The sequence below is a fragment of the Melanotaenia boesemani genome, chromosome 2 (assembly GCF_017639745.1).
Source record: "Melanotaenia boesemani isolate fMelBoe1 chromosome 2, fMelBoe1.pri, whole genome shotgun sequence".
Taxonomy (NCBI): domain Eukaryota; kingdom Metazoa; phylum Chordata; class Actinopteri; order Atheriniformes; family Melanotaeniidae; genus Melanotaenia; species Melanotaenia boesemani.
This window is the reverse complement of record NC_055683.1, coordinates 3,831,102-3,857,731: the sequence shown is the minus strand read 5'-3', so window position 1 is coordinate 3,857,731 and position 26,630 is coordinate 3,831,102. Positions and strand designations below refer to the sequence as shown.

At 41.9% G+C, this 26,630-nt stretch overlaps 1 protein-coding gene across 2 annotated transcripts in view; it reads right to left on the bottom strand.

Annotated features, from left to right (window-relative positions):
• Window positions 1–23,844, bottom strand: part of igf2bp1 (insulin-like growth factor 2 mRNA binding protein 1) — a 52,964-nt gene extending 29,120 nt beyond the window's left edge. For both annotated transcript variants that reach the window (XM_041970727.1, XM_041970735.1), the window contains exons 1-2: window positions 23,561–23,844; window positions 22,477–22,537 (exon numbers count right to left, since the gene is read on the bottom strand). In XM_041970727.1, coding sequence (XP_041826661.1) covers window positions 22,477–22,537; window positions 23,561–23,735 — 236 coding nt within the window. In that variant the 5' untranslated portion in view covers window positions 23,736–23,844. The remainder of the gene's footprint in view (window positions 1–22,476; window positions 22,538–23,560) is intronic.
• Between the last annotated feature and the right edge of the window lie 2,786 nt (window positions 23,845–26,630).

Genomic DNA, 26,630 nt, shown 5'->3' with positions numbered 1-26,630 from the left:
TTCTTTTCTCTTTCAGCAGTTTAATGTTCCCAGGTGCTGTTAAAGCTCAGGAACGTTATTTAAAAATTTCCTGACTAGTTTGGTCTTTATTTTCTGCTGCAGAAAGTCTGAAAATGTAGTTTTAGAAATCACATTTTAAAAAAAGAAAACTATTCCTGATTGATTACACACTATTTAAATGTTTTTTAGTCTATTTGAACTGCAGACGGGGTTTATTTTTAATTCAATTTGAGATTGAGAAAGTTTATTTGAAATTTGTCAAAGGTTTCCTGAAGAAACGCAACATAAATGCTCAGAAACCAGAGACGAGGCTGTTTGTTCCCTTTTACTTTATTTTCTGCAGCAGAAAGTTTATTGCTGGAGAAAATCTCAGCAGAAAATTCTTGTCTTTTCCTGATTGACCGTCAAATCAGAACAGAGTCGATCTTCCACCGTCCGATCAGGTCGGAACAAACGCTGGACGGAGGTCCTGCAGGTTTCAGGTGTTTCTCTGCACCTGATTCAGACGAATGGATCATTGTTCAGAACCTGACAAGTTGTTGGATCAGGAAACATCTCAATCCTGCAGGACTGCAGTCCTCATGATCCCAGGACTAATTTTTGCTACCGAACATGTTTAGAGACAGTTTACATCAAAAACCGAGTAAATGAAACGAGGACGGGGGCTCAGCCTCGGCCCCTCCTCCAACACAAAATGGGGGAGAAGGAGGAACATTGGATTAAAGGAGGGAGTTCCTGCTTTGTCTAAACCTCCGTGTGTGTGTGTGTGTGTGACGTCAGTCCTCTCTCTGCTATGAATCAGTGGGAAAGGGGCGGGAATGACAGCAGCCAATGAAGGAGCAGGAAGGAGAGGGGCCCGTCTCCTCTCCACACATCAGCAGCTCCACCTCCTCCGTCTGATGACGGCTCTGAACAGCAGAGGGCCGAGCGAGCCACCAATGCTCCTCCACACACACCTATACACACCCACAAACCAAACACCAGGAGAGCCCGGCTCATCCTGGTCCAAGTTCCAGCCACAGCAGTCTGGTCTCCACCGGGTCGGACCATAAAATACCAGCATAATAACCCAGAAGTTATGTTTTAGAACATAGAACTACAAGTACATTATCAACATGTTTATAATATTTTCTACAAGGATACACGTAAACAACCTGAAATTTTCTGGAGAAAAAGAAGTTTAAACTAAATTTAGCCTTATTTACACATTTACATAATTATGACAACTTACAGAACATTTAGTCCCAGTATTCCACATGATGATCAGAGTAACTTCTCCAGATCTACATGTTATTTTAAATGTTCATACGTGTACATTTCCACATGTGTGTAGTAATCCTGAACAGCTGAACTGGCTCAACTCATCACACAAACTGAAGTCACGTCTCTGAAGTCAGAAAGAGAAAAGATGGAACAAATAGTTTTACATTTAAGCCGATTTTTTTTACACCTCTGATTTAAAAAAAAAAGAAGAAGAACTCAGATATCCTGAATGACTTCATCTGAACATCCACTGCTTTCTGTGCAGCTTCAACAAAAATAGAAAAATGTCCATTTAGGAGAAAAAAACGTTTCATAGTTTTTTTCTACAATCTGCAATTTTTTAAAGATTGTTGTAAATTGAGCACAAACAAAACGGTAACAAAGTCCTAAAATTTACAGACATGTACCAGTAATAATCCAGTCAGAACAAGTTGCTTTTTGAAGTATTAATTTAAAGAGTAAAGATATGTGTGGAAAGAAAACTCTTGGTTTAAATTTCTGAACAGCCTGAAATGATTATTTCTTTTAGCTACATGCATCTCTAGCATTTTTAAAATTCCAATCGGTCGTCACAGGAGCTGAAATTTAAAAAAAAAAAAATGGACAAGAACTAAATAATAACAACAAACAAAATGATAATTTATTTAAAAACAATGCTCAATAAAAATAAGTGTATTTGACTGTTGCTCAAACCTTGGACCTTAATATTTCAAAGCCAGACTGAAAGTGTCTTTTAGGTCAAACTAAATGTTTTTTAGAAAAAGGAAAAAAAATTCTTTTTTCTACTCTGTTTTTTGTAATTTACTCGGGCATGGTAACAGACACAACATTTCTGACACTGGGAATCCATCCTCTGAGGTCCCTAGATGTCTCTAAATGGCCCTGGACATATGAAGATGAACCTGATTACTATTCTTTGTATACTTTGGGATGTCTGGTTAGGTTTTTCTGATAATATGGACAGGGATTAAAAGATAAATAACGACACAAATCTGCATGTCAAATTAATTTGCATTAGTTTGCAACATGATGCAGTAAGTTCAGGAGTTTAAGTGTGACAACACACACTCTTGATCAGAAGGGATGTGTGTTACCAGAAGTTCCAAAAACTAAATAAATAAAATACATTTAATAGATGAGAAAGTTTTCTTTCCAGTTAAATAAGAAGAAAAGACAATTGAATGAAAACAAATGTTTTCTCACTTTAGACCAAAATGACAAAAAGTATTTTCCCTCCTCTGACTTGTTGATGAAGGAACAGGAATGTCGGCATGTTTCCTTCCTAATGTTGTTCGGATCTGCCACCTCAGCTCCGACACACATTCCCACCTCCACATTCCAGGGATGATTCCCTGCTACAACAAGGACCAGACCTGGACCCTGTGGTCCTGCAGCAGAGACTGAACTCTGGCAGAATTTTCTGGAAGGCTCTGAGCCAACAACATGATGATCCGCTACAGCAGCGCCTCCCTCCACACACACATTTAGCTCCACACCACGTGAGCCGGAGCACTGGATGTGATATGGCACACCCCCGATTTGGACACACCCACCTCAGAGGAGGAGGAATGACACACTTTCTTGCTGGGGGAGGGGGTTCCTCTCTTCTCAGCCCTTCTTCTTCCCTTTGCACTTCATATATGTCTGCCTGAGCATGTGCACAAGTGTGTATGCATGTGCAGACCACATGCTTGTGTGTCAGACATGTGACCAGCAGTAGCCTCCATTTTAATTCTCAAAGAGAGAGCGAGAGAGCAAGAGAGAGAGAGAGAGAGAGAGATTGAGAAAGACAGAAAGAAAGAAAGACAGAAAGACAGAAAGAAAGAAAGAAAGAAAGAAAGAAAGACAGAAAGAAAGAAAGAAAGAAAGACTTGGAGAGAATTATGGAGGAGGCTTCATATGAAGCAAACTGAACACAACACGCTTCCTAAAGGCCCATAGATGCTCCCTTACGTATGTAAATAGCGACGCGCTATAAAACTGTTTCTGATCGCCCACATGCCCTAAACACTTACTTAATAACTTTCTTCAAAGGCTCATGCAATTTCTACAGTTGTCCTCATCTTCTTTCTTCTTCTGTTTTATATCCCCCTCCCTGCTCCTCTTCTTCTTCTCTGGTTTATTTCCTTCCCTGGTCACATGTCAGCTATTCTGCTCAGCACTGCCCCCAAGAATTCCAGTGGTATTGCTCCATCTTCTGCATCAAGCAACGGATAGCTAAGCTCCCTGAAAACGGACCAAATTATGAGCCTAACTGACCCAGAAGATGGATGAAACTGTCCGTCCGTCTTCGTATCAGTCCTCTGCGCCCAACAAAAATGGGCCTTCACTGCTAACATGGTTCCTACAGGGACCAGGTCCACTGCTAACACACTTTCTACAGGGACCAGGGCCACTGCTAACATGGTTCCAACAGAGACCAGGTCCACCCCTAATACGGTTCCTACAGGAACTAGGGGTGGGCCGATTCACTATTGAATCAATTTAAACTGATTCAACACATGTTGATTTAATTACGATTCATAATTGTAAAAAAAAAAAATACTATTTTCGCGTGTGCCTCCTGGACATATTAAGAGGACGGACCGGTCCGTCCCCCTAAAGTGTCCGGGCAGCAAACAGTAAACAACAGAAGCTGTGTCCCAATTACGGGTCTGCACACTTCGTAGTGTTAGGACTACGTAGGCTACAGAGTGTCCTACATAGTCCTAACACTCTAAAGTACACTAACATTCATGAAATGGGACAGTCTAACTAATTGAATGACAATTTTCCATATCAGCAATGTAGGATGTTGAATTACTTAAACCTTTCAAATGTTTGCATATCATATAGGACACTTTAGTGAACGTCAACACCGACTGATTATGTGTTAAAAAAAAAAAGAAAGTCTGAGGCTCTGTTTTCCAGCCAGTAGACACGTCATTAACCTCTTAAAATCACACGAATATCAAATATTAAAGAATTTTAATGTCACCGTTTAACAAACATGTTTTTAATGTATCTGGTTTTGTCACGTTTCTACTAAAGTGTAGTAAAAAAAAAAAAACTCTTCTGAGCTCGGTTGCTTATTCGCCACGGTCTTGTGCTCAATGAATTCTGGGAGAAAAGAGGCAGCGAAGGATGCATCACCAGCAGCCTTCAGTACAGGCCAAACAAAGTGCAGATTGGTAGCGTGGATTCTGAGGCTCCTTCCAAATGGGACAAATTCAGTTTATTAAATGAAAATCGAGCCTTACTTTTTTCTTAAAATAATGCCGTGTGAACATCAGGGACCCACTCTACTCTTTGGGGGACCCCCTTGGAGGATTCCCTAAAGCAGTGGTTCCCAAAGTGGGGGGCTAGCCCCCTAGGGGTGGCATTGAGCCATTGCAGGGGGGGCGCGGTATGAATGAATGAAAAATTGAATACTTTGGTACTGCTAGCATAATGGACAGGTTTTTGAAGGGGCTCCCGCGTAAACGCAAAACAGAAGATGAAGCATCACCAAATATGCTTCCAAATCAACCTACTTCCAAGCCAAAGACTAGAAAATATGACAAAGCATATCTTGCCTTTGGCTTCACCTGCACAACGGTTGGTAATGAGGAGAGACCGCAGTGTGTTGTCTGTCTTAAAGTGCTAGCTTGTGACAGTTTGAAGCCTAACAAGCTAAGACGCCACTTGGAGACACAACATCCACATCATGAGCACAAAGAAAAGTCAGTTGACTTTTTTAGACAAAAACTCATAAACTGCCGTGCTCAACAGTGTCTCTTTACTAAAGCTGCATCTGTGCCAGCAAATGCTCAACTCGCCTCCTACAAAGGTGCCTACCGAGTGGCACAGTGTAAAAAACCACACATTATTGCAGAGGAATTAATACTTCTTTGTGCTATGGACATGGTTTCGACCATGATTGATGACACAGTAGCTAGCAAACTACAAGCAATTCCTCTGTCCAATAATACAATCGGCAGGCGCATTTATGACATGTCAAAAGACATAGAGCAGCAGCTTAATGATAAAGTGCGTGACAGACGCTTTTCTCTGCAAATGGATGAAGCTACCGACAGTAACAAGGGTTGCTTACTGATAACTTATGTTAGATTCATAGATGGAGATGAGATGAGGGAGGAATTGCTTTTCTGTAAACAAATTCCTGGCAGAGCCACTGCAGAAGAAATGTTTAAAATCATTGACTCTTATTTGAAAGATGCCAGTCTGAAATGGGAGAACTTTGTGGGGATCTGCACAGATGGGGCGCAAGCAATGGCTGGGAAACGAGGAGGGCTGCAAGCGCTTATCAAGCGCGTCTCCCCCAGTGTGCAGTGGACGCACTGCGTGATACACCGCGAAGCACTGGCATCTAAACAGCTGAGTCCCGAGCTGAATGATGTAATGACTGATGTCATTGCCACAGTCAACTACATAAAAACACGACCTGTCAAAGCCCAGATTATTTCAGCACTGTGCGAGGAAATGGGCTCTGACCACACCGCTGTTCTGTTTCACAGCGAGTCCCGATGGCTGTCACGTGGGAAGGTGCTCTCCAGGGTCTTTGAACTGCGAGATGAGATCCGCATCTTTTTGAATGAAGAGGGAAGTGATCTTGCCTGCAAGTTTTACTGTAATAAGTTCCTCATGAAACTTGCATACCTCAGTGACATGTTTCTGAAACTAAATTAACTAAATTTGCAGATGCAGGGCACAAACACACACCTTCCACATCTGGCAGATAAAGTTACATCATTCATCAGAAAACTTGAGATGTGGCAGCAGCGAGCAAAAGATGGAAACATGGACTCATTTAAGAACCTGAAGTCGTTCATTGAAGACAACAAGCTGCAGAATACAATGATTTAATGCATGAAAACACACATCTCTGCCCTTCAGAAACATTTCCAGAAATATTTTTTGGTGCAGGATTCCAAAGAATATGACTGGATCCGTGACCCCTTCAGTGCACCACCATCTACCGACTTCAGCACATCAGAGGAGGAACAGTTCATTGATGTCACCTCTGATTCAACAATAAGACTGCAGTTTAGGTCGAAGACACTGTCTGCATTTTGGATTGGAGTGGAGAAAGATTACCCACTGGTGGGTAGGAGAGCCCTGGCCATACTTCTGCCTTTTGCCACATCCTACCTATGTGAGATAGGCTTTTCTGCTGTGGCCTCAATCAAGACAAAATACAGATCAAAGCTGGACATTGAAAATGAGCTCAGAGTGGCCATCTCACAACTGCAACCCAGATTTGAGAAGATCTGCAGCAACAAGCAGGCTCACACCAGTCCCTGAGATAATGGGAGGATTGAAGTTGTCATTCTTGCACAACAAATTTTTATTTTTTATTTTTCAAGGAGGTTTCATATCTTGATACCCATTTAGCAAAGAGAAGCATTTTTGACAAATGTATTGATAAGAATGTTGAATATTAAAAAAATAACAGAAACCAGTTACACTGAACATAACTGCACTGTTATGGTGCTTGAAAATACACTGACAGCAAACAATACTGTTACAGGTAAGAAAAAAAAACTTTTAGACTTTAAACGATTACACTTTAAAGGTGGTTTGTTGTTTTGTTGTATTTTGGTTTATTATTGCAACCTGTCATTTAACGCACTCCTGTTTTTGTTCAAAAAAGGTTGATGTGTGAAATAAACTGCAATGGAGTCTGAAAATTAAATATGTGTGAGTGTTTGAAAGGGTGTATGTGTATGTGTGTGTGTGTATGCTGGGGGGGCATGAAAATTTTCTTATAAACCAAAGGGGGGCCCAGCAAAATTGGGAACCACTGCCCTAAAGGTTGGGAACCATTGATCTAAAACGCTTTTTCAGTTGATGCAATCCGTGCCACCAGAACCACAAATCCAAACTAAGGTAATTTGGGACCATTTAGTACAAACATGTTTCCTTCAAACTAACTCTGTCATACAATAAAGTTAATCTGAAATCTCAGAAACCAGTCAGCTCCGTTTGAAACCATCATTAACATATTATGCTGACCAGACGTTAGCCAAAAAGTTCCTTTTTAGTCGTTATTGACCGAAACTTCATGACTTTATTGGCCTCTTATTAACTAGACAGCAGAGACTCTGCTGGTTACAAAGACGTCTGTCTCATCACGGTGGGACAGAAGCTCTGGAGCCAGCAGCCAGAACTAGAAACCAGGTCTTACTGTTGTTGCTTTGTGGTGAAAAGTTTGAATCCAGCTCTAAAAACACTGTTGCGTTCTCTATGACTGCCTTTGTTTGAAACGAACCATGAAGGTCCTGCTGGTTTCCATGGAGATGAAGGAGGTTTTATAGTGAAGGATTCACTTGCCTATCACAGACTATTTTGGGATTCACTTTTTTCTGGATCCTCATGGTGTTTCTAAGGTGAATGTGGGGACTATCCCTGGATCCTCCTGCCTCTGACCATTGATAGCGGCGTCCATCATCATCATTGGTCGATGGCTTCCTGAGATTTTTACCTGCGTAACACCCCTATTAAACACCTGGAAACCTGCTCAGGTTCACTTTTACCTTCTAATGTAGCACAGTTCCTCACCAGATATTACTTTACTCATTCCTATGATTACTTTCCTCAATTCTAGATGAACTGGGATGCTATCCTCTGGTTTCCACTGAAAGGTTTTCTTTTAGGAGAAATCCATTTACATTTTCTACTGTGTCCCAGGTGAATTTACTCTGACACAGTAACACATGTATTGATTCTGACACTTCTGTAGTAATCTCACCTTTCTGTAAAGACCAAGCTCATACATACAGCCTTTGTTGTCTTAAAGATATACTTCAGGAAAAACCCTGTATCTATGCAGACTCTCAGGGTAGGAACCAGCAGTCAGGATCAAACCTTGTTGCAGCAAACTTAGAACCAAAACTCAGATTCTGATGCACATTCATCGCTCCTCCCAGCACAAAGACTTCTGTGTCTCACCTGAGAACATTTATGTACGTCAGAAAACAGAATATTCATAATTTAGAATCAGCAAATCCACAGTACATCACAACCAGAACCAATGGGGGTGAGATGTTCTGCTTCAGATCATCTAAACCCAAACTGCATCTGAACAGTTTCAGAGAGCTGGATGAAGACATCTCGCAATCCTGTTCGGTTGGTTTTAAAAGCATAGCTGAGCTGCTGGATGGTGGGAAATGTCTTCATAATATGCAAATATCATAAAATGTTATTTAGAAAAGTGCTTTAAGGTTGGTTTAAATAAAAAAGAAGAAAAAAATCAGCCTTGTTGCCACAAATAATTTTTAACCTTGAGTTATCTGACCTAATGTGGACTGATGCGAGTCTGCAGATCTGCTGTCAGTCCATGAGGTCGATGGAGAAACTTCATGTGATGAAATCGAGGTGACGCTTCACATGATGAGTTCAGGTTCACATCACTGAGATAAACTGGTTACCTTAAACGCAGCAGGAAGTTGTGTGGACCTGGTTTCAGCTAAAATACGGTCAGACCACCTGCTACGTTGAAGCTACGGTGGAAGGTGAATTATTGCTGATATGAGCTCAATATGGAGAAATGAACAGTTTTTCCTGAGAACTGGTTTCCTCCCAGCAGGAGATCTGGAGCTGGAGATCATCAGATTAATTTTAGACTATTTTATTTTCATTAACTGATCCTACTTGACTTGTTAAAATATAACAGAAGAAGAAGAATAAAGTAAACAAGAGAAACTTTGAGTAATTTTATTTTGTATGATGGAAAATGAGTTTCTTTTTTTTAAACTCGCTTGCTTCTTCTTAGGTCATTAAAATATGGTAATAATAATTATTGATCAACCAAATTTTCTCAAACCAAAAGAACTTAAAAAATTTTTGGTACAAAGTTTCATACAAAGAATTCTCTGTAATAGAGTCAGAGTTTACAGTGCAGCTTTTCATGTCTTCCTCCTAAACTGAAAGATTTGTGCAGCTGTTTTTAGTTAAATACACTCACAAGAAGCTGGTAGTTATTACATTTTGTTTACATACATTCAAAGATATCTTTTAATTTTATAATATTTTTTTAATTTTTTTATTATTGATAACATTATTAAATAAATTAATGTTATTATTATTATTAATATTATTTCCAGTGCGTATAAAGTATTTGTTCCTCTTTTATCTAAATGTTTGTTCCAGTTCTGTAAATCCTGACATGACTTCCTTTACACGGGATTCATGAAATATTTACATTTTTTAAATGTTTAAACATAATTAAATAAAAATGGAAAAACAGCTCTGTTGTATGAACCAAACGCAGATGTTTGCTGTTCTGTACAAACCAAAGACGATGAATAAACATCTAAATCAGAAACAAATCAGAGATTTTCTTTGATCCGATGAAAATAAAAAATTCTTTTAATCTTTGTTGATAGTAAACGTACAGAAACCAGTAAAATGGGTCACACAGAAAGAAGAAACACAGGAACTTCAAGTGTAAAACAGCCAGCCAATCAGAGCTCAGCATGAAACAGCTGCTGGCCAATCAGAAGCTCCAGTGTCCTATAGGTTCTTTAATCTTCACCTTTTTCTTTCCAGCTGAAAAATGTCAAGAATTCAGTTCCAACAAGAAAAAAAAAAAAAAAAACAAAAAAAAAACTTGTCCTCTCTCTCTCTCTCTAACTCTCCCCCTTCCTCTAAGTCTCTCATTTTACAGAACTCATAAAAAGAAAAAGAATAAAAACTTTATTCTGACTAAAATGTCATTTGTGAGCAAAACAATCTACAGCGTGAGGTGAAGAAGTTTAATGATGGCTTTAAACATGCGCTCAGATTGGCCTGATCTTCTGTCTCTGCTTTCTACAAGAGGCACGCTGCCGGTGAAAACAAAAGAGGAAGAGGAGGAGCTGAGGAAAACATCGGTTTGACTTCCATCAGCACAACAGCAAGGCTTCGAAACGGGAACTTCAGAGGGACCAAACATGATGATCCACTCAGAAGAAAAGCTAAATGTCAGTAGGCTGTTGATTTACAGCATCTTTATTCATAAAATCAGATATCAGCCGATTATAGGGAACCTAACGAGACATTTATCAGAGATGGCTCGGATGCAGAGAAATTCATACAGCTGCTCATATTTTTACCTCCGTTTTTATTTATAATAAACCTGAAAAGAAGTTTGGAAATGACAGAATAGACAACAGAAAAATGAAAGTGTCAGTTAGAAATGGCGTCTGATGAAGGATAGATTCAAGAAGGGATTTAAAAAGACAAGAAATCTTCTAGAATGAAACAGGAAATTCACTTGATTCACACTTCCGGGAAATAATAAAAAACAGGAGGATCGATTTCTGAGTTCACAATTTTTCATTTGAACAAACAAAAACGTTTTTTTAAAATTGTAAAGTTTTCATCAATAACTTTATTATTAGTAGTAGTTTACTTTCTAGATGAATGAAAACATGAATAAAAATGACTGTTTTATAAAATTCAGGCTCCTTTCAGTGAAATTCCTGAAGCGGGAATCGGATCATTTCACCTTCGTACAGGATCAAACTTCTGTCCTGTAAAAACCAGGAAGTTTTCCATGCCGGTAACATCCCGGCATGAAACAGGTCAACGTGGCGTAGCTGCAGAAATTGGGCATTTGGGGGATTTGGTTGACAGAAAGAATTCTGCGGTGGCCACAGTTCGAACAACCACCACCAATAAATAAATAACAGCCTGGACTCCTTTTCCATTCATAAATCATCTAACAGTCCAGATAATCCAGTTCTGAGTCTATCCAGCCTTCTTAGCGTTCCATGGACACAGATTCCATGTTTAGTCTCCTCCCATCCTGTCCACACAGGACACCGGACAGATCTGAATCTTCTTTGTTGGAGTTGTCGGGCAGAAATTAGTACAGAAGAAGAGGATCAGGTTTCCTGCTGCTTTTCGCTCATTTTTTTGGAAACCAGGAAAGTGACAAACATTCCGGTGGAAACTCCTAGAATGTGTTCCCACTGACGGAAATGTCCTGAACCACCTCTGAGTGTGTCCACGTTAGGCCCGGTGTTGGCACCAGATCCGGAAGTAAAATCTCCTAAATAATCTTTTTGTTCCTGGTCAGTCCAGGTCTGGTAAAGTTCTGGATGATGTGGACTGAAATGGACTAGACTTTACCCAAGCAGAACCAGAACACGTACAAATAATCCGGTAAAGTGTTTTCTGTCAGATCTGAACAGAAAAATAAAAGTGAAGCCTTCATCTCTTCCACACGGACCAGGTCCTGCTGCAAGTCCTGACCCACTCCAGAAGCCAAACTCAAAGAGAGGGTGAGGAAGGGACCGAGGTTTGTTTCTGATATGCTTTTTATTAAACATAAAAAAAAAACCTTGAAGGGAACCAGATAATACCCGGGTTTGGACGCAGCATCCAGGGTCATAAGAAACTGCTTCAGACTCCGGAAGGGAGCGGTTCACCCATCACTTTCTTCCTCCTCTGATGGAGGTGAACTTGGAAAACTGGAATTTTCAGTCCAGTTTTTGAGTGGGAGAAGAATCCTGGATCTCAAATTACACACCAACATCACAACCATTCCTCCTGACATCACTCCGACCTTTACATCCCACCAGCTCTGTTACCATGGTGACACTGTCAGATTAACAGAACCAACTCCGTGGCACTGAAAACAGAGTTCGTCTCAACTTTATGAAAACATCACATTGAAAAACAAAGTCACTTGAAAGGAACATGGTGTGAAAACAGGAGACGGAAAACGGAGACAAACCAACCGGGAATGCATCAGGAATAACGGGACTGAGTAACAGGTGGGAAATCCGAAAAAGACTGGACACAAACCAATGGCCTTATCAGACCCACTCATAAAGAGCTTGGTGATTTCTGGGCAAAAAGCAGAAATAAACAAACAAATAAATACACAAATAAATAAATGACAGCCTGGATCATTTTTCAGGAAAATAAAAATCACCACGAAGTGTCTGATACCACCGTGTTACACGCAGGACTGGAGCGGCGGCCTTGTGAATGCACACGAGGGGCCCCCGGCCACCATGCAGACCCAGCCCCTGGGCCCCAACCAACAAGTCTCCACCCCCCTCCTTTCTTTGTCTTCACTCCTTGATTGTTCCTCCGTCCCCTCCCCCGTCCGGTCCCCCCCATGTGCTGGTGTGTCATGCATGTACCCAGATGTGTGCGCCATTTATTTTGGGTGAGCGGAGGAGCGATCGATGAGCGGAGAGAGGGAGGACAGATGGTCTGAAGCAGAGCGAAGAAACAATCAGAGATGGAGTGGAGGAGGGGAGCAGAGGATGCCTTCTTAAAGAGACAGTACACAAAAAAAATCCTGCTTCTCCATTTTCGCTCTGTGAGCATCATTGACAGGATGCAGGTTAGAAAAGGTTATTTCTCTAAATTACTCTGAAATTACAGTATTTTTTACTTTAGCAAATGCTAAATTTAGGAAATGTTATTGATTTTTATTATAAAATAAAAATGCAAATATAAATTTGTATTTAGTTAATTAATCAAGAATGAGAAAGTACAAATAAATTATAATCCATTTATATTAAATTAATTTGTGACACATAATTCAATCCTCCTCCCTGAGCCGCACCAGAAGATAGAAAAACCTCCATCAAAACCAGAACCAGGAAGGAAAACCTCCATTAAAACCAGAACCAGGAAGGAAAACCTCCATTAAAACCAAGACCAGGAAGGAAAACCTCCATCAAAACCAGAAACAGGAAGGGAAACCTCCATCAGAACCAGGACCAGGAAGGACTACTATCTTCCTGGACCGGTGGGGGTGGAGAGGACAGGAAAGAGGGGTGACCCACGAGCAGAACTCTAATCCAGGGATTCAACAACCAGGACCAGGAGGGGAAACCTCCATCAAAACCAGAAACAGGAAGGGAAACCTCCATCAGAACCAGGACCAGGAAGGACTACTATCTTCCTGGACCGGTGGGGGTGGAGAGGACAGGAAAGAGGGGTGACCCACGAGCAGAACTCTAATCCAGGGATTCAACAACCAGGACCAGGAAGGGAAACCTCCATTAAAACCAGGAAAGTTCAACTAGAAGCAAAGACTGAAAAACAGCAGGATTAAAACAAACATGTCAGACCTGCATCAGAAGCAACGAGCAGCTTGGGATGAAAACGTGGAAGAAAATCTGTTTTGCTTGTTGTTCAACAAGATGATTAACCACAAACTAAGAGAAGCTTCTGAACCATGAATGGAGAACTAAATGTTCTGGTTCAATAACAGTGTCCTCTTCATCATCATCCTCTTTACATTTAGACACCAGATCATGCCTGACACCTGACAAGTTACCTGTGTTGTGATTTACCTGCCACGGCTGCTGGACTGGATAATAGTTGGAGATGAAGGAATTACCATCACATGATTCCACGTAAACATCAGCGTAGCATTAACTCTTTTTAATTTGGGTAAATTTCAGCTGAAAGTTGAACATCCTGAACTTTTTAACGGAACAATGCGAGTTTGTAGATCTCTAAATAAATCCGTGTGTCGTCAGTTTGTGTAAGAAAAGCTGTGGAAATTACAGGAGATGCTCCATTACAGCTTGTTTTCCTTCAATACACATGATGCGTTCAGGTTCTCCTCACTGAGATGAACTGATGGACCTGAATGCAGCGTGGATGTGGTTGTAGCTAAAACAACATCAGACCCCCGACCAGCTGCCCGGATGACCAGACCTCTGGTAGAGATCACCACGGTGACACCAGATGCATTTCAGACGGTTTTTCTTTAATGACTCAGTTTGGTTTATTATAACAGCAAGAACAAACTAGAGATGGGAAATTGTTGATTTTATTTTTGAAAACGAACATGACTATTTATTTCGACTTCTTACAGTCGCTTTGTGTTTTATGTAAATCACTAAACAACTAATGAGAAAAAAGTACTTTCATAAGCTGTGGATAAAACTGGGTCATTTTAATTATCGTTCTGCTGAACTAAAAGTACAAAGTTGCACAAACTCATCATATTTGCACTGATTCAACGTAAATGCATGAATATATTTTGTATTTTATTCTTCAAAGAATATTATACATTTAAGATTATTAACTTCTTTAAAATTAAGTTACAGCTGCTAAATATATTCTATTAAAGCCAACGTAACATTTCAGTGTCTTTGTCTTTATATTCCCTTTTTACAGTTTTATTAACATCAAACATTAAAAAACACAAACGCGATCTTGAACTTTTCTTGGTTTTTGTATGTTCTCTCTTTAGCCACACGAATGGTACAGAAACAAGTGTTGATACGTGGATTTGATACGTTACATTCAAAGCGTTTCACTAAAACAGCCTTGGAGAAAAACAGCCCTTGGAAGGTCAGTTTTTTTTCTGTTAAGGTTGCTAAAGCACGGAGCTCTTTGTCACCTGAACTGAAACGGGACCCAGATTTAGAGGCTTTTAAAAACGAACTAAAGAGGGTTTTAAAGAGGGAACGAGTCTGTACTATTCTGAGACTGAATGTATTGTTTTTGTGTATTGTAAATATAATGTAATTGTTAAAAAAAAGTTGTAAAAACCCATCTAGAGACAAACATTGCAAACTAGCTTTGGCTATAAATGTTTTGGTGTGATACATGTTTATTGTATACACTTGTCCCTATCAAATAAACAAAGTTCATGCATGTCTGCACGTCGACGCATGAGCTACACCCCACAGCTGCACGTCTGCGCATGTGCATACAATTCAGAAGAGCCACACAAACTGCTTCTGGGCCAGAAGCTGAAATCTTCTCTCTCCTGACCCAAAGGGGATCACCCTGGGTTTTATTTTCTACATCATCCTACTCCTCTGGGTTCATGAATAGTACCAAAACGGCCCCAATCGAGAGTTAACAAACTTAATTTTTTACTTTTAAAACACAAGAATGTGAAAAATCTAAGAACTTTTGTGTCCGGAAAACCCATTTTGGAAAGATGTTCTATTTGACAGGCCAACCCCCAATAAATCCCACATCACGGCAAAGTTCAGGATGTCCTCTCTACAGCTTTTATTCTTTGGGTCATTTTATTTTATCAGCATCAGGCCAAGACAGGCTCAGGTGACATCGAGTCAGGTAGAAAGTACAACAACATGAAGCAGAGCGAGCACCAGTCAGCTCAGCTGTTGGTGGGATTTATGGGTTTTTGGAGGGAGCCGTTCCTTTCAAAGTGCCATATAATTAATAAATAAGAATAATCACTGGTGGCAGTTATGAGATTTGGATCAGAATAATTCAAACTCCCACTTTTTTGGTGGGAATTATTCTTAAATTGGATTCTGTTTTTGTTGTCACCATTCCATGAGCTGGCTTCATATCCCCCGGCTTTGACACCAAGACCACAGGTCACAATGAAAACTGAGCAGGACACAATTAACTTCCACACAAAAAACCTAAATTTTCCACACAAGAAAATTTTAGTAATGCAAAAAAACTCATAATATAAAAGAATAATAAGTAATGTTAAATATATACGGGAAACTGTGTCCAAGCTTTTGACTGGTAGTGTACTTATATAAATTCTACTGTACAAGATTTAAAAAATTCAAGAAAAGACAGAAATACAGAAAAAGATTAATAAAAACAGAATAAACCTGAATGGCACCCGAGCTAATTTTAGTAAATGTTTTGGATAAATCTCACAGTATTTGTTTCCGATCAATACCTTCTGCCTAGAGATGCATTCGCGTGGACGTAGCGTGTTGGACATCAGACTCCCGAGATGGAGCACACGTCACATGACGGCAGCACGGAAATTTCGTTAAACAGTTTTCTTCCTGGATTCTTGTTTTTATTGTGCATGTATGAAACAGCAGAAGCGGCTGTGATTTAACATTGAAATGATGAAGGAAGATTTAAATACAGGAGCTGTAATGATGAATATGTGAGGATGAAGAGCAGTTCTGGCTACCACTTCTAAGATCATTATGAAATATTCTCATCACGTCTGTGTTTTAAAATGTTCTGTACAAGAGCGTCAAGCAGAAGATGAAATCTAACTTCAGTCATATTTTTGTTTAATCGAACTTTAAACCAGTTATTAAACCAAAGTATGTGTGTATATATATATATATATATATATATATTTCCTTGCTGTTATGCTGTTGCTGTTGAATTATTATGATGATGGTTTTTAAAGTGACCAGACTGCATCAGGTGAAGCATGTTCAGGACTCTGAGCTGTCCCGAGGAATCTTTCCCTGATCTTGATGTTTTCTGGATCAGGAATGTCTGACTGGAATCCTGTCTGAGACACCTGTTCTGGAAGCTAACAAGACTTCAGCATGAACGTCTGCAGGAAAGATGTTCTTCAAAGCTGAGCTGGTATGTTTAGGCCGGCTGGATCCAGGTCAGCAACCATCAGACTGACGGACACTCATCTTCCTCACTGATCTGAGGACAGCTGATAGTTTGATGGAATCACAGATCTGCAGCAGCTCATCTGATCACATTACAGCTCCACCATCAGCCGACCACTTGTTTAAGACACTCCAGAAACACAGAAAACAAAGCAAAAAAAAAAAAAAAAATGTAAAACACATGCAGCCATCTTTCTGTCACTCACAGCAACCGCCTGCCTTCCTTTCCATCGCTGGGCAGAGACGGCAGCATGCCGACAGAGGCAGGAAATCAGTCTGAACACAGCATGTCGGAGCACAGCGCTGGGTGACCACTCATAGCAGCTGCCGCCAGCTGATTGGTCGCACCCCCCCTTCCTCCCTCCACCCACCGTCCCCTCCCCCTCCTCCCGTTGGCCGGCCGAAGGAGGGAAGGAAACCCAGCCCAGCCCTGCCCGTCCCCCTCACTGCAGCTCCTCACATGCAGGAAGCCTTCTGGGTCCATTTCAAGTTGCACATTTTATGTAACGCAGACAGAAAACCGGGAACTCTGTTACATCACAAACATGCATAATAATAATAATAATATTAATAATAATAATAATAATAAGAAGAAGAAGAAGAAGAAAACTTCATTTATAAAGCACTTTACAACAGCAGCTGCTGAACAAAGTGCTGAACATAAAATCAAACATTAAAAGATATAAAATCAAATAGAAATAAAACAGAAATAAAAAGCAAAAGAAAAGAAATACTGAGAAATGTAGGACACTAAAAGCAACTCATACTGGGTGGAATGCCAGTGAAATAGGTGGGTTTTAGGAACTGGCCTGTCTCACCTGCACTGGGAGACGAAACAACAATAACAACAACAACAATAATAATAATAATAATACAAAACAACAACCTGAAAACTGAGTTTACAAATAAATAAATAAAACCCATCCATACTTTTGTTTTCTGTTTGTTTCTGACCAGTTCCTGTTGATTATTATTACCGCCTGAGATTCTTCTGAATTTTCACACTAGGTTTCACCCTGACTGAACCTCCAATCCCCAAACCACCATCTCCAATCCCCAAATCACCATCTCCAGTCCCCAGACCACCATCGCCAATCCCCAAACCACCATCTCCAGTCCCCAAACCACCATCTCCAGTCCCCAGACCACCATCGCCAATCCCCAAACCACCATCTCTAGTCCCCAGACCACCATCGCCAATCCCCAAACCACCATCTCCAGTCCCCAGACCACCATCTCCAATCCCCAGACCACCGGCTCCAGTCCCCAGACCACCGGCCCCAGTCTCCAAACTACCGGCTCCAGTCCCCAGACCACCGCCTCCAGTCCCCAGACCACCATCTCCAATCCCCAGACCACCGGCTCCAGTCCCCAGACCACCGGCCCCAGTCTCCAAACTACCGGCTCCAGTCCCCAAACCACCGACCCCAGTCCCCAGACCCAGTCTGCAGAAATCTTCCCTTTATCACACCAAAACCAGGTAAACAACAAGTCATGAACTAAAACTACAGAAATCTGCTTCCTGATCAACTAGCCGACTCCATGATCAGATAATATCGTTAAAAAACTGGTAACCAGGTAACGGTAACCAGGTAACGGTAACCAGCTCTGTCCTATGACAGGCTGCAGTTACATGAAAATGTTTCTGATGTGAGCGGGTCAGGGAGAAGTTGGGGGGAATAACGTCAGAGTTTAATAAGGTCACAGAATTTTCCACAAACTGGTGAATTCTGGTTGCGTTTATATGTTTAGCTGAAGGTTGCTGGTTTGAGCCACAATCACCCAGTTTACAGGCTGGTTAACAATGGACCCCCCAATAAGCACCACAGCTCGTGTTTTACACCGTGCTGCCGAACCCGACTGTCACAGATCAAACAAAAAACATCAATAACTGCAGAAGGAATTCCATCTCTGGCGCCTACCAGCTGATTTTAACTGTGTCTTCACACAGACCATCACATCTTCTCATCCGTCATTTGGTATCACAGATGTGTCGCCACACTGGAGGAAAACCACTCCATCAACCAGCTCTCCCAACTCGACTGACCAGTCTCAAACAGCTAGAGCCATTTTAACCAGTCTGCCCTGTGGAGCTGGTTCCTGTAGAATTATAGGATTATTCCCATCAATAACTGATCCAAAACCAGTCTGTTGGATGCTGGGAGTCATCATCCAACTGGAACACCAGTTACCTGTTGATCGTGGATGGATGGGTTTACAATTTTTCCTCTTTTAAATAGAAACTTATAATATGAACATAGTGGAAGTGGTAATATTAATATTAATAATAATAATAATAATAATAATAATAATTATTATTATTATTATTATTATTATTATTATTATTATTATCATCTAATTATTCCTTATCGGTCACATCAGACAACCAACACAATAAAAACTTGTTTTTTCTCGTCATAGAAATAAGAAACTCAAACATAATTTCTCATCAAACAGTAAATTAGACCAGACAACAACATTCTGTCACAACGCTGAAAACCATCTTTAATGAAGTCAGAATCTGCTGTTTTTTTTTTTTTACCAGAGAAGAAAAAATCAGCTGCAGAATCCAACCGACAGATCAGAGGGAAAGGGGACCGAAACAGAAAGGAAAAAGAGAGAGAGAGAGAGAGAGAGATTGGGAGGCATAACTCTGATCTCATCTGAAGAATTCTCCTGAAGCAACAAAGATTCAATAAGAAGAACTAGTAAAACTAGTTAATGTAAACGCTGATCCAGGATGGGAACAGATCCACATCTCGCCAACCTCACGTCATTCATAAGCAACCAAGGAATTTCAGAAACTAACAAGCTCACTTGTTTAAAGATAAAATATTAATAAAATAATAAAACAAAATTACATCCACAGGCATTCAGCTTCTAGAGACCATCTACTGCACCATGGCACAGAAGCAGCTACCTACACCTGGTTTTAAAAATCACACACACGTCACACACACCCCCTCCGTCACCAAAACAAGCAGCCATGAAATCCCACTGCAAGGATTTCTCCTGAACATCAGGGTGGGGGGAATTCTGGATTAAATCCCATCAGAAATCATCTGGATTCATGTTTCAGATGGAAATGACTCAAACTGGTTTCACTGGTGTGTAAAGGAAACATAAACAACTCAAAAGCTGGGAGACAAATCCATGAAAAAAATATTCTAAAATACATTTTGAATGGAAAATAAACTGTCCTTGCTTTTAAAACACACACACACACACACACACACACACACATCTGATTCCTGCCTTTTTCTTAATTAAAATTAAATTTAAGACTGAGTTTCTATTTTAAATAATAGCTGCAGATTTTTTTTTTTGGGGGGGGGGGGGGGTTCCTATACATTTTCCTCTCCAAACAGGCCGACTTGTTTCCTCCGAGCCCCCCCACCACCATGCACACACACAATCCACCCCCCACCTCTTCCTCCTCTACCTTCCACCCCCTCCTCTGCAGCCTGACACACATTCCAGCCAACTTCCCCATGAATACGATAACTGTCTCGGAAATTTAAAACTCCTCCAAGAACGGACACACACACAGCCGCCATGTTGGCGGCATGGTCAGGGGTCAGGGCCCGTGGCCCCTGGACCAGCAACACGGAATTGAACTGGTACTCTTGCAGAAAGCAGACCTCCCCCACCCCCCACCCACACTGAGGGTTAGTGCTCTCTGAACACTCCCTCCCTCCCACACACCTCCATCCAGACTCCATTTCAGAGACAGACCAGTTCAGACTTTAACTGCCCCCCCCCCCCCCCCCCCCCCCCCCCCCCCCCAGCTGCAGAAACTCAAACTGACAGAAAAACATATTTTAAACATTTCTGTTTTCTGACTTTTCCTTTTATTTTTATTTAAATGTAAACAACATGTTAAGACGCAGAAAACTGCTGTTTGACCAACTTCAGCGGAAAAATTTAATGGAATATTTTCTTTAAATAAATAGCTCCTACATGCGCGTGCACTGGATGAGCCAGTGTTCTGTGCGCGCGTTCATATTAGAGACAACCGTCCTTTTGTGAGTGGATGTGGATGATGTGGCGCGTGCTGGCTGACTGTGGACGGCCATTTTAAGAGCCCCTACCAAAAACATAGGAACTCTCATTTTAACCATTTCCTTCCCATTTACTTAACACGCGCACGTGGAGCGGCCCAGTTTGGGCTGCTGGGAAGAAGGTCCACGAGGCGCCGCCGAGGAGACCCGGAAGGGCACGCAACGCCGTCTGCACCGTGCTCCAGCTCCACGTAATGCTGCGCCATTTTGCCCTCCAATGCCTGACGTGGAGCAGTGACGCACCGCGTGCTGTGGAGCCATGAAGAGGCCCACGGTGCCCTCCAGCCCTCCCCGCGGCTCACAGATCACCTACAAAGCTCCTCCAGGTCCGGGTTTCATGAGAAGAAGTGACAACCTGCTGCCATGTTGGGGCCAACTCCCCAAGCAAACCAGCTTCCTCATTTTCTTCTTCATGCTGCCATGTTGGAGCGTTTTTCACTGTGCGCGCGAGCTGCAGAGCGAGCGCCCCAAAATAACCTGAATATTTAACCTCAATTCATGTTTATACAACAAGTCAGCAATCACATGTTGGTGTTTATTTAAAGCCATTTTGGTTCATTGATCAGCCTGATCACACGCGCGCACACACACGGCAGAACCGTGCACGGTGCTGATCTCGTATCTGTGCCAAAGGTTACAGGCAAGAACGATGGGCTGGAAGCGAATTCCACGATACAGTTAGAAACAGATCAAATGTGGAGCTGAGCACTAACTAACACACACACACACATACACACACACTGACGCACACAAGCTTCCAAGCAAATGACTTTAATTTAAATTAAATTAATTCCGTTTTTCATTTCTCCGTCAAACTGATTCAGATTCTCCAGAAATAAAGTTTTGTTGTTTTTTGTTTTTTTTTAACTGGGAAACTCTTCATCTAAAAATCCTCGTTTTTAATCCTGAAACGAAAACGTAAAATAGTCAAGCAATAATAAAATTAATAAATATGTCTATTAAACTAAAAAAAAAGAAGAAGAAAAAAAAAAAAAAAAAACACAACGTAGTCCACAAAAAAACTGATGGAGGGCTGAAACTCCTTTCACTTTTTCTTTTAATCCATTCATTAGAGGGAAGGTGTTCAGTTGCTTCTTGTTTGTGTTGTTTTTCACTAAAAATAAATTATTACAATAATTACAATTTATTCAGTAAATAACTTTAGAAATGTATAAACCATACTAAAGCAAAGGTGTTAAACGTGAAGCCAGTTTTATTAATTCCAAATAAAAATTAAAGCTGCATCTTTTTGCGTTAGAACAGACGATAAAACCCACAGAAAACCATTTTTTTCCAAAGCTACAGAAAAAAATCCATTATTATTATTATTAATTATTATTGTTGTTGTTCAAACAAACAAACGTTTCCAGATGAAGCGAATATTTTCCAGTGGGGGTGGGAAAGGGTGTAGCTCGTGCTGGGGGCTCTCTCTTGTGAGGATTTTTATCTCCACCTGTTAACTGGATCCAGACCACTACTAGACCTTTTACAGGGAAGGCGAAAAACTGCGCGCGCACACACTCCAACATATACGCATAGTGGAGTCAAATCTGCTCCAGTTGAGCAGCAATGGCCGACAACGTCCACAGTCCCGCAAACCAACACCACCTAAAACACCACCTTTAACCCCCCCACACCCACAGCCATTTCCTGCTTACAAACGACGTGTAACGCCTGGAAAATGCGCGTGCACGTGCCCCTGCTAACATTTTGTGTCCAGAAAGAGAAACATGGCAGTTGCAGAGGAAGGCCTACACATTGTGATGCAACACATGACAGCCTTTAGAGAGGAAGAGGAGGAGGTCAGGAAGAGAATGATGAAGGTGCTTCTGTACCTTTGTTTTTTGGGGACGGAGTGTTCAACCTCGATCCGTTTCCCATGAAGTTCCACTTTACCTGGAAAACACAAAGCAGGCAGAGTTGAACCCAGCGGCTACATGCTAACTGTTGACTAGCTGAGCAGGCCTGATGAGGAAGGGCTCTGTTCCCACCACGCACAGCTGAGGTGGACGACCCCCCACCTCATTATTCCCCTTTAACCTGTTCACGCGCTTAAATGTCATGAAGCACAGAAAAGTGACGGAAACTTAAGATTTAAACATGAAGTTTCAAGTTAGCAGTCTCCCCCGTCACCCAGCGGCTCCTTCACTCTCAGCTAGTTTCATCCAGTTTGTTTGGGAATTTTAATGGCAGCACAAACTGGGTGTTGTGGGAATTTCGCGAGGGTCCATGCCTGAGCAGAGGCACCTCTTCTCCAAGCACTACACATGGAAGAACCCTTTAAAAAGACAGAATGTACGGAGGACATGTGGTGGAGACCCAGGTGGTACACGTGGGCTGGTGCTGCTGTGGGGTCTGATTTTAGGGGGAAAACTGGGAGAATATCCCTCTATCTTTGTCAGTCTGGACTCAAAGGGGGAGGGGAGGCAGCGAGACTCCTTTCTGTATCACAGGCCAAAAGGCTACTCAATCCAACCTGCCAGAGGGGGTGCAGAAACAAAATAAAACTCTTTATATTTAGTTATTTAAAATCTAAAAATGTGTGAACATTTAATTTTTGTTCCTGTTCAGACTGGTTGGCGAGCTGCCGATCTTTATGTTCTCTGGCCTCCAGCAGCCCACAACTCAACGTTCACAGTCCGTCTGTTCCTCCCCCTGCAAAAGTTGAATTGACTCCCTTGGGCGTGTAGTCCCCCCACCCACACACTCACACACACCACGATTCAATCAGCTACTATCAATGAAATGAACGCGTAAATGTATTTTAATCCAGGAGCAGGGAGGTGGACACGCCGCTGACGGTGAGCATGCAGCCGGGCTCTGCACACCGGCACCCAGCTTCCACGGACAATGAATGACATTAACATGGGAGAAAGGCAAGAAGGGGGTCTCGGGGACTAGTGGTCCATTTGAACTCACCAGAGAACGCCTCGATAGCTTTCATGGCCCAGTGGTCGTCGGGACAATCCACGAAAGCGTAGCCGTTTTTCATGAGAAACTGTCCGGTGTACGGGATCTTATGGTCGTCAAAGGTTTTCTCCAACTCCTCGGCGGTCACGCTGTCACCTAGATTCCCGATGTAGAGCTTATGCATGTTGAAAATTCTTTATCACAGTCCACAAAATAGAAATTAAAAAGAAAGCCAGAAAATTTAAAATATAAACCAGAAACAATAAAAAGTTTGTTTTTTTTTTATCCTCGCGCAGAAATATCCCGTCACTTTCCACACACACAAAGTGGAAATCACGTCAGACTGGTGAATATTTAAAATTATTTTAAGGAAAAATTAATTGCAGAAAATAAAAATAAAACCAAAAATTTCTGAAGCGGATTCAGACGGAAACGCGGCCGAAGTGGTGGAGCAGCAGCGCAAACAGATCCGTGGACTAGCAGCCGGCTCCGGCAGTCCGATCAGCAGCTCTGTACCGCGCCGTGGAGGACCTGGCTGGAACTGGGTTCACTGGTGGTGGATTTTGGTGGAGGACTGGGAGCTATGGCGGTGTGAGACCGGGAGAAGTGTTTTCCTCTCTCTCTCTCGCTCGCTCTCTCTCCAGTTTTCTATCTGTCCCTGTTCCAGCCTCCTGCTGGTGGAGCGGGAGGTGGGGAAGGAGGGGGTGACGCCGCCCCTCCTCCGATTCCGTTTTCTTTTTTTTTTTTTTTTGGAGGAAACCACGTGCTCTGTTTGGAGTAGGTTAGAGAGGCGGAAAGGGAGGGGTACCGCTTACATACGCTGTATGTGCCAGATGAGCGCATGCGCACGTGGACACAATCTGGAGGTTCCAGGTTCCGCTTCTGGTTCTGGATGTTCTGATGCGTGCTGGAGCTTTTATGCAACATGCACAACACATGGCTTAATGCGCTTCCTGCTCGTGCCTGCGCAGATTAGGCTATATTCAGACACAAGTTGAACATGTAGGCCGAGTCTAGACCCGCCAACCTCTCTGTGCCCGGTTGGTGTTTTCCACAATCCAGTACACCCAACCCGAACCGAACATCTAGGTGGCGCCCAGGTGACCCGAATCTACCCGTTTTCAGCTTCTAGTGCGCTGCCTTCTGCTTCCTCCGCCTCGCGCCATCTTCCCCAGCCTGGAGATGATTTCCGCGCACAGTCACACAAACACCCGGACCAGAACCTCCGGTCCAAATCATTTCAGGTGGAGGTGTTGGGCATGCTGTGTTTTTATCAGATGTGATCAAAACTGCGCCCGACACAGACTAGCTGCAACAGCTGCGGCCGCAGGCCTGCTTTTATGGAGAATGACTTCTAACAGGCGGTGTCACATGTTGGCAGACTCAGATTCTGGATTAGACCAAGGAGAGGGAATACTGGATCCATTTCACCCCCTCTAAGCACATTTAGTAGGTGGGCGCAGCGACCACGGCAGCGTGACGCGGACGGCAAACTGCACAACCTCTCATAGTGTTGGTAGGGACAAGCATAGAGGCCTGCAGCGCTCGCACTGAATTCTGGTTCGGTGAGCGGTTCTGCTGGACCAAGGTGGGCTCTACAGAGCCCCTTTTTGCTCCAAGAGTCTGAGGACGGCTGGCGGAGACGTGGCTCTAAGCTCGCTCCTCTGAGCTGGCGCAGTTACAAAATGGCTCCTATCCGCACAAAATGGATCCGAAACCCGGACAGAGATTCAGCTGGGGCCGCGTGCGTTCATCACGGACGGCTCATGCCTCCCAGATTGATTCTGTTCATATACAGAAATGCCTTACTGTAGATATTTACTATTTATTTCAGCAGAATCTTACATGTCGAGGGTTTTTCTAAACAAAGGTTCTGATTGGCTACTCAGAGATACATTTGTAGCCAGTAAAATCTTGAAATTAAACTAGTTGACTAAATCTGTCATTTACTAGATTAGAAAGATCAAAGTGTGGAAAAAAATCTGAGTGATGTTTTATGAAGTCAGATGTCCATCTTGGAGCTGAAAGTTGTTTTTTATTTTTTTTTTTCCCACTCAGTGGTGCAAACTGTTTACTCCCTGAGACTCTGGCTGTTCTCCTAACCCCCCATTTTTCTTTTCCTGAAACACACACAGAGGTCAAAGGTCATAGTACTGACGGGTCACTGAATGAAAAGGAATGAAAGTGTGTGACTTTTCTCTCTACAATTTGGTCCAGATTACAGAATCCAGGAATCAGTCCTACAATTTTATGTTTCATGATCATGACAGAGATTAATAATTTTTAAACCTTCCTCTCCTCTTCCTGTTGTCTTTCACGTAAAACCTGGAATATGTCTATACGTGCTCAAAGTTTGGTCAAATTTATAATCACCAACAATGTGAAGGGTAACATACGCAATGTTGTCTGACGATGACGGAAAAATTTAAAAATAATTCAGATTATAACTTCACACACACACACACACACACACACAGCAGAGTAGGAGGATGGTGCTTCTTAACATTTTATTTTGTTCTTTAATGTGTGAATAAAACTTCAGAACAATCTGCTGGAAAAAAAAGTTTAATTTTGTGGAAAATGTCGTCTCATCCAGTTTGATCAGTTTAACACAAAAATATGAAAGTTTGACATGAAACAAGTTCAATGATTAAATGAAAATGAGTCTAACAATGAGATGTTTTTTTTTTTCATTTAGTGATTTGTTTTAAATAGAGATTTTTAATATTGGAATAAAAAGAAATAAAAATAGAAAGTTTGGATATTTCTACACTAAACTCACACCTGGGGGAAAGACGAAAAAAAATTATTTTTTGTCCTCAAAACACTTCCTGCAAAGTGTGTCACATGACCCAGTGTTTCTGTTGGGGGAAGGGAGGATGGGTGGAGGAGACACTGAAGTGAAGATGAAGTAGAGAACCCCTCTGGTTTTCTCCTGAGTTCCCCCCTTCCTTCTAGCTCCGAGTTTGTCCTATGTTCTGTATTGTGCGTGTGTTCAGTTCCTGTCTTATTCTATGTTCTCCACCTGTTTGCAGTCCCTGTGTTATTCTATGTTCTCCACCTGTATTCACTTCCTGTG